Source organism: Ciconia boyciana, chromosome 5, assembly GCF_034638445.1.
Source record: "Ciconia boyciana chromosome 5, ASM3463844v1, whole genome shotgun sequence".
Taxonomy (NCBI): domain Eukaryota; kingdom Metazoa; phylum Chordata; class Aves; order Ciconiiformes; family Ciconiidae; genus Ciconia; species Ciconia boyciana.
Genome location: NC_132938.1, coordinates 34,018,232 through 34,031,018, shown reverse-complemented (window position 1 = coordinate 34,031,018; position 12,787 = coordinate 34,018,232). Strand labels below are relative to the sequence as shown.

The 12,787-nt window shown below is 37.8% G+C and overlaps 1 protein-coding gene across 1 annotated transcript in view; it reads right to left on the bottom strand.

Moving 5' to 3' along the window:
• Positions 1 to 1,088: 1,088 nt before the first annotated feature.
• Positions 1,089 to 12,787, bottom strand: part of ZDHHC2 (zDHHC palmitoyltransferase 2) — a 37,197-nt gene continuing 25,498 nt past the window's right edge. The window contains exons 8-13 of the mRNA XM_072861872.1: positions 12,216 to 12,348; positions 9,688 to 9,814; positions 9,424 to 9,516; positions 8,210 to 8,319; positions 7,685 to 7,762; positions 1,089 to 4,690 (exon numbers count right to left, since the gene is read on the bottom strand). Of these exons, the coding sequence (XP_072717973.1) occupies positions 7,722 to 7,762; positions 8,210 to 8,319; positions 9,424 to 9,516; positions 9,688 to 9,814; positions 12,216 to 12,348 (504 nt within the window). The 3' untranslated portion in view covers positions 1,089 to 4,690; positions 7,685 to 7,721. The remainder of the gene's footprint in view (positions 4,691 to 7,684; positions 7,763 to 8,209; positions 8,320 to 9,423; positions 9,517 to 9,687; positions 9,815 to 12,215; positions 12,349 to 12,787) is intronic.

Sequence of the window (12,787 nt, the reverse complement as noted above, 5' to 3'; positions counted from 1 at the left end):
GGGCACCATTAGGAAAAGTTGGAGAAATGAAGGAATTATCTATGTGGAATAAACCTTGGGAGGGAGAGGGATGAAGAGGCCGTAGACCTTGATAGTACGTTTCAAATGAAAGACTTTTCAATCTGGACTTCTATGGGAGGGGCAGAGAGAGAGAACGATGATCAAAAATTTAAAAAGGGAACAACTGAAAAGCTGCAAAGGGAAAGTAGGCAAGGTTTTCCCTAGGTTATGTGAGATGCCACTTGCTCAAAATTTCACCCCAGAAGGCTGCTGCTGTTCCTGTCCTCTTACCAGGTCACTGATGAGCAAGTGATTGCTGCAAGTGAAGTGGCAACAGACACCTCACCACCCATACAGCATAGCAGCATGTTCTTTTTTTAATCTTCTTGTTTTGGATGAGAATGTTTGTATATGGTTCAATACAAATATTTATGGAAGGGTTTTAAATAAAAAATAGGAAAAGCTAGAGCATATACTGCAGGCTATGCCTGAACTGGAACCTTTACATTACCGTTCCTGCATTTTGAGAGGCCCCTGAGTAGACAGTCTCATTCCTCTCTGCAGCAGAGGTGGATCTACTGCTTTCCTAGGGGAGACTTAGCAAAGTGCAGAGTGGAAAGTCAGGTGGAGCGGCAGACTCTGGCATGGGATGGATGGGAGAGCCCTTGTGAAGCAAAGCTGCTGTGGGTGACAACCCCAGTGAGTAACAGTCCTTGCACCTCCTCAGTTCTATAAAATAAGGAGGGTTTAAGAACCCCCTCTTTTTTAGGACAGAATTCCACCTTTTTGACCTTTGACAGGTGTGTCTGTTCTGCCAGTATGAAGACATGGAGTGTTTCACCCATGAAAGACCAAAAAGGATTTGGTTGCCTCTTAACCCGTTTCAGAGTAGGTGCTTTGTGAGCCACTATGGATCTATCAATTAAACTGGGGAGAGAAAACTCACCTGAAAAAGTCAAAGATCCCTGGTGAAGGGCAACATTTACAGCACTGATGTTGTTCATGAAGCCAGAGATGATGGCTGTTCTGCTGTTCAGGTACAGTCAGTAAAACTGAAGGTAGTGTGTCAATGACTTGCTACATACATGACTTGCTGAACATGAAGCATTTATTTATGTGAGCAATACATTAACAAGTGCAAAGTTATACACTAAATTTATGTAGAAATATATTCCCTCCACACTCCAGCATACCAGTCAACTGAACTGGGGCAAGAACTCTCAGTCCACATGATGAACAACAGCTACAGCATACCATGCACTAAACCAAACTTGCTTCCTGCAACCTTTCTGAACTCTTGTTTGAAGACCCTGATTTTAAGTACACAAACAGTTAAAAAATAATTACCAGTGTTTCATTAATTATCTGCCCCCAGTTGTAGGCTACTAAAGAGCTTTCAACCTGCAACTTAAACTGACAGTGGTTTTTCTCTCAAGTTAAAGAATTAAAGTGCATAGCAGCAGCTGTGCCTAATTGCTTAGTGGGAGGAGCTCACCAACATCTGGGTGTTCCATTTTCTTAACAAAAATAGTTCTCTGTGAAGACTTTGAGCACTCCATCACCAGTACATCAACTGACAAAATATGTGTGGACCAATTCTGATGCAGACATGTATTGGATTTGTTCTAACCTACAAATTAAAGAAGCTTCTTACACATGTGGGGGGCTGTGATTCATATGACTCTTTACATATATACAAAATAAATGTAACACTGTTGTCATTAGGGACTGAGGCCCATCTGAGGAGTCTGTAGACCTCGTCCAGCTTCCACTGAAGCTTGAAAGGCAGTCATACTGCTAGACAAATATCAGGGCTATTATTTTCTTTTTAGCAAAAAAGTAGATTAGTAACTGTACAGTAGGTAAAAAGCAGTCTTTAAATAAAAATACAGAAATTACACAAAAGGCTGTAGTAAAGTGCCTAGCAAGAATATAAAGAATAGGAGAATCAGTGTAAGTGGACAAAAAACATTGCATCCTTGCTCCCCTTACTGCTTCACAAATTCTCCTGTGTGCATTGTAACAGCATCAATGCTCAATGATAATATGTCAAAAAGACCATTTTCACTTCACTATATAAAGTATTAGAGAGCTTAAAGCCAAGAGTATAGTCATATCAGAAATTATACTTTGGAGCATGGTTAGCTCGCTTTTGTCCATACTCTATACAGTGAGAACTGCCAGGAACCCTCAAAAGCCTGCTGACAGTGCTCTTCACGGAGGCACAGCTCATACCCATCCTGCGAGCAGGTGTAGCTAGAGCCCTCTGGCTCAGATCTGCTGAACATTTACCTCTGAGCTACTGTCATTTCTCTTTCCCCTTCTCCTCCCTTCATCAGCATGTGCTCCCACGCCTCCATCAGTTTTCTGCTAGAGGGACAGCCTCTGGCTACATCAAAGCTGCAGATTATTTAGGGCTATTGTGTCTTCTAAGTGTGACTTCTGAGACATGGAGAAGCCAGGCATTTCTCGATCCCTTACCCCTGTCCTTTCTCTAGATGGATGCCCAGCCTTATTGAGAGCTCTCAGAGCCCTGGAGATAGTCAGGGAGGCTGATGTCTGTATTAGAGAGATCCATTGCCGTTATGATTTCGCTGGGGAAGAAATCTGTACTCTGTCTTTACATAAAAACATGGAGCAAGTTACACTGAAGCTGAATTTCAACTTTTTACTCAAGTATTTTCAAATGCATGCTCCATGACAAACCACCCTGTGACTAACTGCGTAAAAAACCAAGACTATACAGATAGACAACCTGAAGTGTTAAAAAATATATTTTCCCTCTCCCCCTCATCCCTTGACAAGTTAGCCTTTAAACAAACACTAATACGAGGTAAGCTGACAGAACAACACTGAATAAATAGCTGCAAAAAACTTTTGGTTGCTAGATGTCTGCAGGCATCATGTAAACTGTATGCTACCTTCATGCTAGTTTAAAAAAGGTGTACTACATCAAGGGATCCATACTCTGGCACTTCTGGCAAGAAACAGATGTTTTCAGGCTGGTAAAATTTTGAGATTAAAAAAAAAAGTAAAATAAATACATTTTCCCTCACCAGAAAAAAAAGCCACATTTGTGCTCCAATACCTATCACTTAAGTTGTAAACCCAGGAAAGACTAATTTTAGAGTTACCTGCCTGTAGAAGAGTTAATGATAAGATTTTTGCTTTCAGAAATCTGTCACTTAGTCCTGCTGCCAGTTTTCTAAACAAACAACTGGCATCTTTACACTGTGAACCAACCTGCTAAGTTACTCAGGTCTGATAACAGAAGTACTTTTCTGCTTCAACTGAACTGAGCTTAGTCTGAGAGGTTTTCACTTTTTTTTTTTTCCAGACTAGTCTTTTTATCTAGCCACCTAGAAAGCACAACTAAGTTCCTCCTAAAGTTGTTTTCAGAATAACAATTTGCATTTAAATGTAAACACTGATACCTTAAATGTAGTGTATACAAAAGGCACAAGACAATTACATTTGTGTTGCTGAAACTTCCTTGACTTTGAAAGTTGATAATGCATCTTTTATTATCTGGCCGGTAAACTCTGATCCTAAGAAAGCTGCTAGCTCCTAACTTAATCGAAGGGGGTTTCCTACATGCAGCAGCTTGGCTTTTTGGTATTGCTATCAAACGTCCATTGTCCTGTAAATGCAAGTATCACAAGTTATAACAGTAAGTCTCCTTGATTGTACATGATATTTGTTAAGTTATGCAGTAAGAAAGGCAGTGTCTTAAAGAACAAGTGAAAAAAGAAATCTGAGACAACTCTTGATTATAAGAAACTGGGATTTTGAAAGACGGTGGCCCTCAGGAACACAGGTTGGTGAAAAGCCTTTTGGATCAAAGTTAAGTGCTAACATTTGTTTCCTGAAGGGGATAACGGCTCCAAACGGGACAATAAAATCCCCATTTCATAGCACTGTCCTGTGCAGCTCCCATCAAAATCCCCAGCTGGCCAGCTTCATTTATGTATTATCAATCTGAATGCAGGCTTTTATCGCTCCACTTACCAGTGCCCCACCATAGCATTCAATTAACAAAGGAGTTTTTTTCCCCCTCCACAACTTTTTAAACTATTGGTAGTGCACATCTGAGGGAAAACAGAGCCTTTGCCATAATGTTTTCCAAAAATAGTCAGACACTTCACTTGGGTTTCCTTATCTTCAAAAATTGCTTATCAAGCGCTCAAAAGAAAATACAGTCCACCAAGCCACTACATTATTTGTACTCAACACTGGCTCTTCTCCCAATTTATAAAGCCAGTAGTGCAAAAATTTGATTTTTAAAGTCAACTACTTACAGCAATTTGAATTAACAGGTGCATTTTCAAAACCAAGGCAAGAACATGGACTGATCTGTAAGGAGGTCACATTTTTCTTGTGCTGAGTATTGAAGTAAAACCAGCCATTGCATTTTTACAATTGTAAACTCAGACTCCTTTTTTTTTTTTTCATTTCCTAATACTCAGAATCATCCTTCACCATTCAAAAGCAGTAATTTTAAGTTGAAACATTCTTTATATGGTTCAGAAGTAGTATTAGTTTCATGTTTCAAGCAGTGACATGGAGACAGCTAATCATCTGTCAGTTTGTTTTCTGAGCACATCCACACAGGAGCAGACAGGAGCAGCTGGCCAACAGGGCTGATATTTGGAAGAATGCATCTTCCTTCCAATGACAGCTTTTTATTGAACTGGAACAGAACATTAATCACAAAATACATTATTAGAATTGAACAATACTTAAAAATGAAGTTATTGTAACAGGTCTCATCAACTCAGAGGGGAAAGTGAACAACAGCTGAATGAAAATCCCATCCTGAAGGGGAACACAGTAAGACCGTTCACAGTTATGTTACTAATCCACTTCAGGATGACAGTGATTAAAAACTGACTACATAGCAAGCAGGCCACCAGTTTATAAAATGAAGTGAGCTATTTTTAGAGTACTTCCAGGTACCAACATCATTAAAAAACAATTCTCCATTACCTTAGTGTAAACCACATCCTGCACTCTCAGTAATTAGTCCTCTGATTAACTATAAAGGATTACAGGATACAGGATATTGACCATAACCTTAGTTGGGACAGAAATTCAAATTCCTAATACACTGGCAGGGGCTGTGCGCTGTATTTTTCATGTCAAAGACTAAATTAGTTGGTTTTGTTGTTGTGACTTTAGCATCTTTAATAAAGTATTCTATTCACTCCCTAGCAACAAATATAACTCAAATACTGACAAGAAAGGATGGAAATTAAATGCAAAGTAGTTCCAGAAAAAAAATTTAAAACCATTTTTATATAAGGGCTCTTATACCAGCAACTGTATGTCAGCTATATATATACACACACACACACACACACACACAGAGTAATCGAGCTGTTTCGTTACATCTCCAGAAAGTCTTTGAAGTGCCACATAGAAATATCTCAGAGCTAAGGATACAACCAAACTGGCACTTACCGTTATGCCAGAGAAATTACCAGTCCTTAGCTACTGCCCTTTTGAGATGTGCATGCATCAGTCTGAGGCAAAACTGACCTCCAGGAGCCCCTTTACATGGCTTTACACTTACTCTTTGGAACATCACCTCCTCTGAAGGTGGTTTCTCTTTAAGAGCTGCACTTCAAAATGGATGCTTACAAAAAGAAGAAACAAAAAACCCCCAAACAAACAACCCCCCAAAACCCGGGGGGAGGGTAATCAGACTGCAAAAATAAATCTAATTGTTACTTTCTCAGACTGGACGAAAGAAAAAAACTCAACCAAAAAAGAGCATGAGATGTTTATCAAGCTAAACAGCTTGAAAAAACAACACTTTCAGCATCTTGAGAACAATCACAGACCATGTTTGACATTCAGAATAATCTGAATGACAAAATTCCAATAAAAGGTACACACTGTTCAAAGAAAGATTAAAATTTAAAAGTTATTACTTAAGTAAATAAACCATTAGAACTTTTGAAAGTAGAACTCCAACCTGACAAAATTAGTTGCAATTAATGATATTTCTGTAACATAATCCAAAAATCTGTTTTTTTAAAGCCTGTCTCCAATGCTTTACTCTTGAGTAGTGATGACATGTAAGACATGAAACTGAAATTGAATTATTTATTCTTTTCCAGAAGCTGTTGTTTTGTTGAAACTGATGGATTAAACAGGGCAGAAGCATGTCATTTTACATTTTGAACGAAGGGTTAGAAATGAGATTTTTGGATTCTATTAAAAAAAACCCTACACAGAGCAGTCAAAATTGCAGACACCAGCTGAGCTTCATTCGCTCATCTCTAACTCTGTTCATTTGACACCCACATTTTCAACACTTTAACACTTCACACCATCATCAAGTTTGTAGATGTACCTATATCTGGAACCGTCTGTGTCTGCATTTGCCATTTAACACAAAACCAGAATGTAATGGTCAAGAATTTTCTAGTTTCTCTGATGAATCCAGCTGAACTTCTGGGACCTATTTGGTACAAGCTACAGGCCACCTGTTGTATCTGCACACCTACCATTTTTATTATCTGCACTGACAGTGCAATACCATGCCTGATGGGTCTAGTAATAATCACTGCAGTTCTCTGATGGCTTTCCATGCCTTCCACTCCTCCGGGAGTGACTGAGAGCAGCCTGACAGCTGTGACAGCATGTCCAGGAGTCACGTCATACACAAAGGAAGGACACCCACTTGAGACACTTTTTCAGGATGACTGAAAGGGTGCTTCCAATAACAGAGATCAAAATGACCTTGCTGGAACGACTCCTCTAATGTTGTTGGAAAATTGTTAAATTATTTGGTATGCTGAAATTCTTAGGGTTGGAGTCAAATTTTTTTATCTGGCTTTAAATATGAAATAGCTGATTTCCGTAAGCTTTGGTGGGGTTAGAAATCTTCAAATACTAAAGTGAATACGATGATTGATTGTGTTCATCATCCCCAACCCAATTATTAAGGTCTCTTCCTCTTACGTATGTAACAGAATTTACTATTGACATGACTACATTTACTATGAATTACTACCATTGAGATTTGCTTCTCAAACCTGTGTTCTAAGAAGTCTATGTTGCAAGATTTCAATGCAAGAAATAAAAAAAAAAAAAAAAATCTCAGCTGTTTTTGACAATAGGTGACTAAATGCTCAGGAAGTCATATGGACACCTTTTGTCTTCAGTAGGCAGCACTTTTAAAATTATTGAACAGGATGCTCAGTATCTGGCATAGAAGAACAAGCTGCTGATAGTTTTACATATTAGAATAAATCTATTTTTCTTTCATTATCTGATAGACCTTTACCTGCTTTAGTAGGCCAAGCTACGATCTTTGCATTCAGTGTTAAGAACTAACTACATTTCAAACTTAGCTTTACAAAGATCTGCTGGACAGCTTGAATAGTCACAATTTCATTATCTTTCTAGAGAAAGGGAATGATAATAATAACAATAATAATATTTTGGAATACTACCTAAAAGCAATGGATGTAAAGGCTAAACAATATTTTGAAAACATGACACATCAAGAAATCAGAGGTTTAGTTTAAAACTATGAATTCATGTGCTACTACCTCATGATAAAAAGACTTTAAAGAAAACAGATAGGAATTGCTTTAGTAATTTTCTTTTGTGCATTCTTCAAGTGGTAAGGAATCATGGAATAGCATATTAAGTACGCAGAATATTAACATACCTTTCCTTATATATTCAGATTTTTCTTTTAAGGGAAACTAGGTTTCATTTTCCATGGTTAATGCAGGATTGCTCATACCTTAAAGACAAAAAATTGTGTTTCCACAGGAAAAGGACTCATGTCTCTTTCAGCAAATAATACAGCCTTTAATTATTAATCATCTTAATGTCATTCCACTATTACCAAGTCTATTCCTGTCCTGCATCCATTACACGGCTTTTCACTAATTGCATCAAGGCGTCATATTCTGATATAAGCAATTTGTTCCCAAAAGAATTATCAGGCTCAGCCTAAAAGATAATTAGCACCTACTAGTGTTAGCGTTCTCAGTAACAGGTCAGGTTTAATTGGGAAGGGCACAGCAGCTCGATAAATGGAATTTCCTACAAACATGCATTTTAAATAAGCTTCATGAATTTTGGTTCATGAATACAAAAACCAAGTGACCTTGGTCATTTTTACACTATATCCTCCAAAACTAGTTTATTACAAAACGAATCATTGCAGCATAAATAAATTCCTTACCAACTTTGCCCTTTTCAGCCTTTCCACTAGTTTCTGACCAAGACAGCGTATCCGTAAGAAGGTGGCTCTGGGAATCACGCAACGGCTTTGCAGGAAACAGGTGGTTCTCACTGTAATGCCAATAAAAAGAACATTGTAGTAAACTGCAGTAATTTTTCATTATCTCACCACACATTACAAACAGTTTGTCGTAGGCAGTATCTTCCCTACCTTACCTCACTTCTTTTCTGATGAATCACTAAACTTTTATCATTACATACATTACATTGTAGTTGTCACGGAGGCAAGCGCAATCTAAAAGGCAACTCCCTAGCACAGAACAGGGAAACATTCTGATTTCTTCTTTGACAGGTATTATATATTAAGACACGTACTTCAATTCCAAATGCACTCTATCCATATTCACTCCCACTGTAACAAACCTGACATAATAAATAGTGGAGAGAACACCTCCAAAATCTCTTGCCTCATATAAGTTTGAATCACTGCAGTAAGATTTAAAACGTCAATAAACAGCTACCTGAAACGTAATGTATTTCTTTTATGAGTAAAAGATTGTCAATACTATTCCATTATAATTTCTTAGCCACATATTCAAGTCTACTATACTTATCACACACTTCATTACATAAATGTTGCTAAAGAGTTACAATGTGAAATACTAAGCTATTATACTTATTTAGTTTAAGGAACATCTGCATACTTTTCACACTTTAAAGATGTCACGGCTAAGAAGGATAAGGATTAAGAAAATGTATCTTATTATCAGCAGAAATAAAACACGTGCATTTAATACGCAGCTTCTTGTCCTTCAGCACAAGTGCCCTTATGCGAAGCATCTTTTCACCAGATACGAAGAAGCAGGCCTCCCTCAAAAGCCTTGCAAGGTAATGCATCTGTATCACAGGCAGACCGACTTAACTGTCTGATACATGTGCAGAACAGAATGTTATGGATACCGTTTAGGCAGGCATGGAAAATTCAGGTCCTGGGATGCCACTGAACTGAGACAAACTTATTTCCATAAATTTAATTATAAGTCTGAGGATTGGCTGAATTACAACTTAGCTGTTTCAAATCTGACTTGTATTTATTCACAGGACACTCTTCATTTGATTACCACTTGTAAGTGTCTTATACATGGTTCTATTTATATGTGCACAGGAAAAAAAAGAATATCAACTATTTGAAATGAGTAACAAAAAGCAGATTACTTTTTGGATGTTGAATTAAGACCACCAGGTGTGGAAGCTTGCTCGGGATCCTGATTAACAAGGCAAGTTGGGAAGGAGCAACCATCCCCTAGACTGAAAAATTCAGAATTAGTGTCATATATACAAAAAAACCTTCGAAGAACTGTTTTTTCTAAAGTGACTATTACTGTATCTTATTTCAAAAAACTAACCACCCTCCCCAAACCCTGTGGATCCTAATTATTCAACATTTTAAACAAATGAAGCATTAAAAACTGAGCATACCTTGAAAACACAGGCAGTAACCAGTATTTCTTCTCATCACCAAACACCTGCCTGAGGTTTTTGCTGAAGCCCAAGCTAAAGCCATTCTTGTCTGTTCTATGACGAAATATGGGAGCTCTGAATACCTCTTAAAAGAAAAAAAAATTATTAGATTTCTTCACAAGATAGCACATTTAAGTTTCACACCAGTATTTAGGCAATTGCACTGATGATACCATCATTCAAGAGGAAAGGTTGTGCTGCCCAAATGTCTGACAAAGCTAGTCCACTCACGAAAGCCAAAGTCAGTGCTACAGAGTCACTGTGCGTGCAGAGGAAGTCCTCTGGCTGAGGAAGGGTGAAAGTCTCCTCCACCCTCCTCCCTAATCAAGGCAAGGAAGAGTGAGGAACTCACTTTTTAAGGAGTGATATGTTATATGAAGATTTCAGCATGTGACTATAATACAAAGAGTGTTCAAGAAAGAAAAACCTAAACAAAGGGTTTAATACAGAAAGAGTAATGGAAAGGAAGAAAAGCTTAACCCAATTCAGTAGTAAGACTAGCTTATCACACCCTGGGGTATGAAAATGTTGTGTGTTTTCACAGCTGCGTAAGGCAAGCACTTTACTCATAGACCCAGATGTCCAACCTAAATTTCTGGAGAAGAGCGCTACATATAGCTTCAAGTGTTGCAAAGTGCCTGAAGCAGAAAACTCATTCACTTTCCACCAAGTGACTGATAGCCATTTAATTCCTTTAATTGGCTATATATAGTAGGCAAACTATGTTCTGATATCCTGACAGTACAGCTCACACAAACCATGCTGGAACCATGCAGAGATTGTCCTTCTGCAGTAAATCCTTAGCTATGAACTGCTAGAAATGACCTTCAACATGTAGTATGCATATCTTACAAGATGTTTTAAAGAAGGGAGAAGGGAAAATAGAGATACCCTTTTAGATGCCCATGTTAGGCTAGGAAAAGAGCTCCCAGGATGATTTAAGCACAATCACACTTAAAGCTGTCATGGTCACATCACCAAACTACGGCATGTTCAGGGTTTCACATATTGAGCAATTTCCCAAAGTAAAATGGGAAGAAGAGACAAACTGATCTTTCTGAGTAGCTTAAGGTACAGAAAACATGGTATATTACCTGCATGGAATTCAATTTGTTCTAAAGCCATGAAATATTGAATTAGAAGTGTACTGCATTATGGTTACTTTTGAACAAATTTTATTTGCACTAAAATGGTAAGAACAGTTTATAAACACAATACTTAATTATTTCTGTTCATTTAAGCATCATTAATAAAACTTTTCTCCACTTATAGCTAGATTGACCAAATTTTTTCTGATACTAATTTCTAAGTAGATGATTTTTCAGAATACTGAAGAAACCCACAAACCCTAGAGAAATCTTGAAGTAAACAAGCTTTCTTCGAATGATATATATTCAAAGGTTTCCATTAATCATCTACAGATTAGTAAATCTGAAGAGAACTGGAAAAAACAGATAAATTCATTGGCTTACTCCAGTTCAGCTTACATAAACAGAAAAGCATTTAGAGTTAGAAACTTTAATTAATATATTGCAAATTAGTATTATTACAGTCCAGGACATAGTATAGAACAGGCACTCAAATCTTCTGCACCTCCTTTTATTTATTTATTTTTTAAGATTTGTAACGAGACAAACATGCATCCAGGTGGTGGGAAATCCTGGTTTAACACTGATATTCAATGCAGTTATATATACGCTCCCATAGTAGAGGCACAGGCCACCTTCTTTGAGGTTTTTAAAATTAACTCATAACACAGAGTCCTTTCTATGCATTTACAATTATGTGGTAGACAGGACTCACAACTGTGAAACCGCCCTTCAGATCTCCGTGTTCATTTACTACTAAATATAGAAGCACTGCCTTAAAGTCTGTTCTTCTGTATCAGATCATTCTCTGACATTGGCTCTTTGTGGTGGCTCATTCATGGTGATCAAAACCAACACCACTAGGGCCACAATCAGCCTGCCTTCCAGATTTTTTTTTTCTCTCCTTGCCTCCACTACAGGCAAAGTTTTGGAATTAATAACTATGCCTTTCAGAGCTTTTAAACAGAATTATAGCCGAATTTAACAGAGGAACTTTGATTCTGCAGGGGGCACGGGTGGGAACGAAGCACTGGAGCCACTGCCCTGACTGACGCACCACATCAGAGGACTCTGACCTGGGGGCTGGGAATGCCAAACAAGAAGCACTTGTGTGAGCCTGCATTAGTGCATCTAACGTTTATTACAACGTGATCTCAATTTTTTTTTTTTTTTAATTTATTCAGTTTCCTCCTTGGGGCAGGAGGATAAGAGTCAGAATTTCCAGGGAGCAGCAGAACTGGGGAGTCAGTACTGGACATTGCCAGACCCAGCCACTTCTAACCAGGATCCAAGGACCCTGTATAGGATTGCGCACTTTTTCCATTACCCTCATACATATAGTATACATCTATTATTTATTTTTTTGCTGTCAAACACAGAAGCATTAAATCCACTCACCTAATGTAGACTTATTCTTGCTGACAAGCCAACAATGATATCCAAAGAGAGAAGACAGACTGACAGAAAACATAGCTGCAGCAAAGAATAAAAACATGATGTGGAACTTGGCTTGAGTATCAGGAAGGCCATTCTAAAAATAAAAAAAAATTATGCTGTTAGAATTGGGGAAATAGCTGTTTAATTTGATTCTTAATAATCCTCTATTCAGCCAAATCAAAGTCAGTGCAGACACAAATGTACCATGCAACGAGAGTCTGAATAAATGAATTATACACCTTCTATGTATGGATGGCTGTGCAATTAGGTTGTTGACAGCACCTAAGTGAAAGAAATGGGCCCTTTCTTGAGAAAGTATAAATACTGACAACAAGAACCTGCAATTTGGAGCTGAACTTTGAAGTGTCTTTTGGAGGAGAATAATTTATCTTTACAAAAATTGTCTTGTTTAATTAGCCTTTTCAGAATAGTTATATATAGCATAAATACTGCAAATCTAAGAAGGTAATATCCTAAGTTGTGAACCCAGATAATCATAACTAAAATACTACAAAACGTCCCTGAAGCCTTTC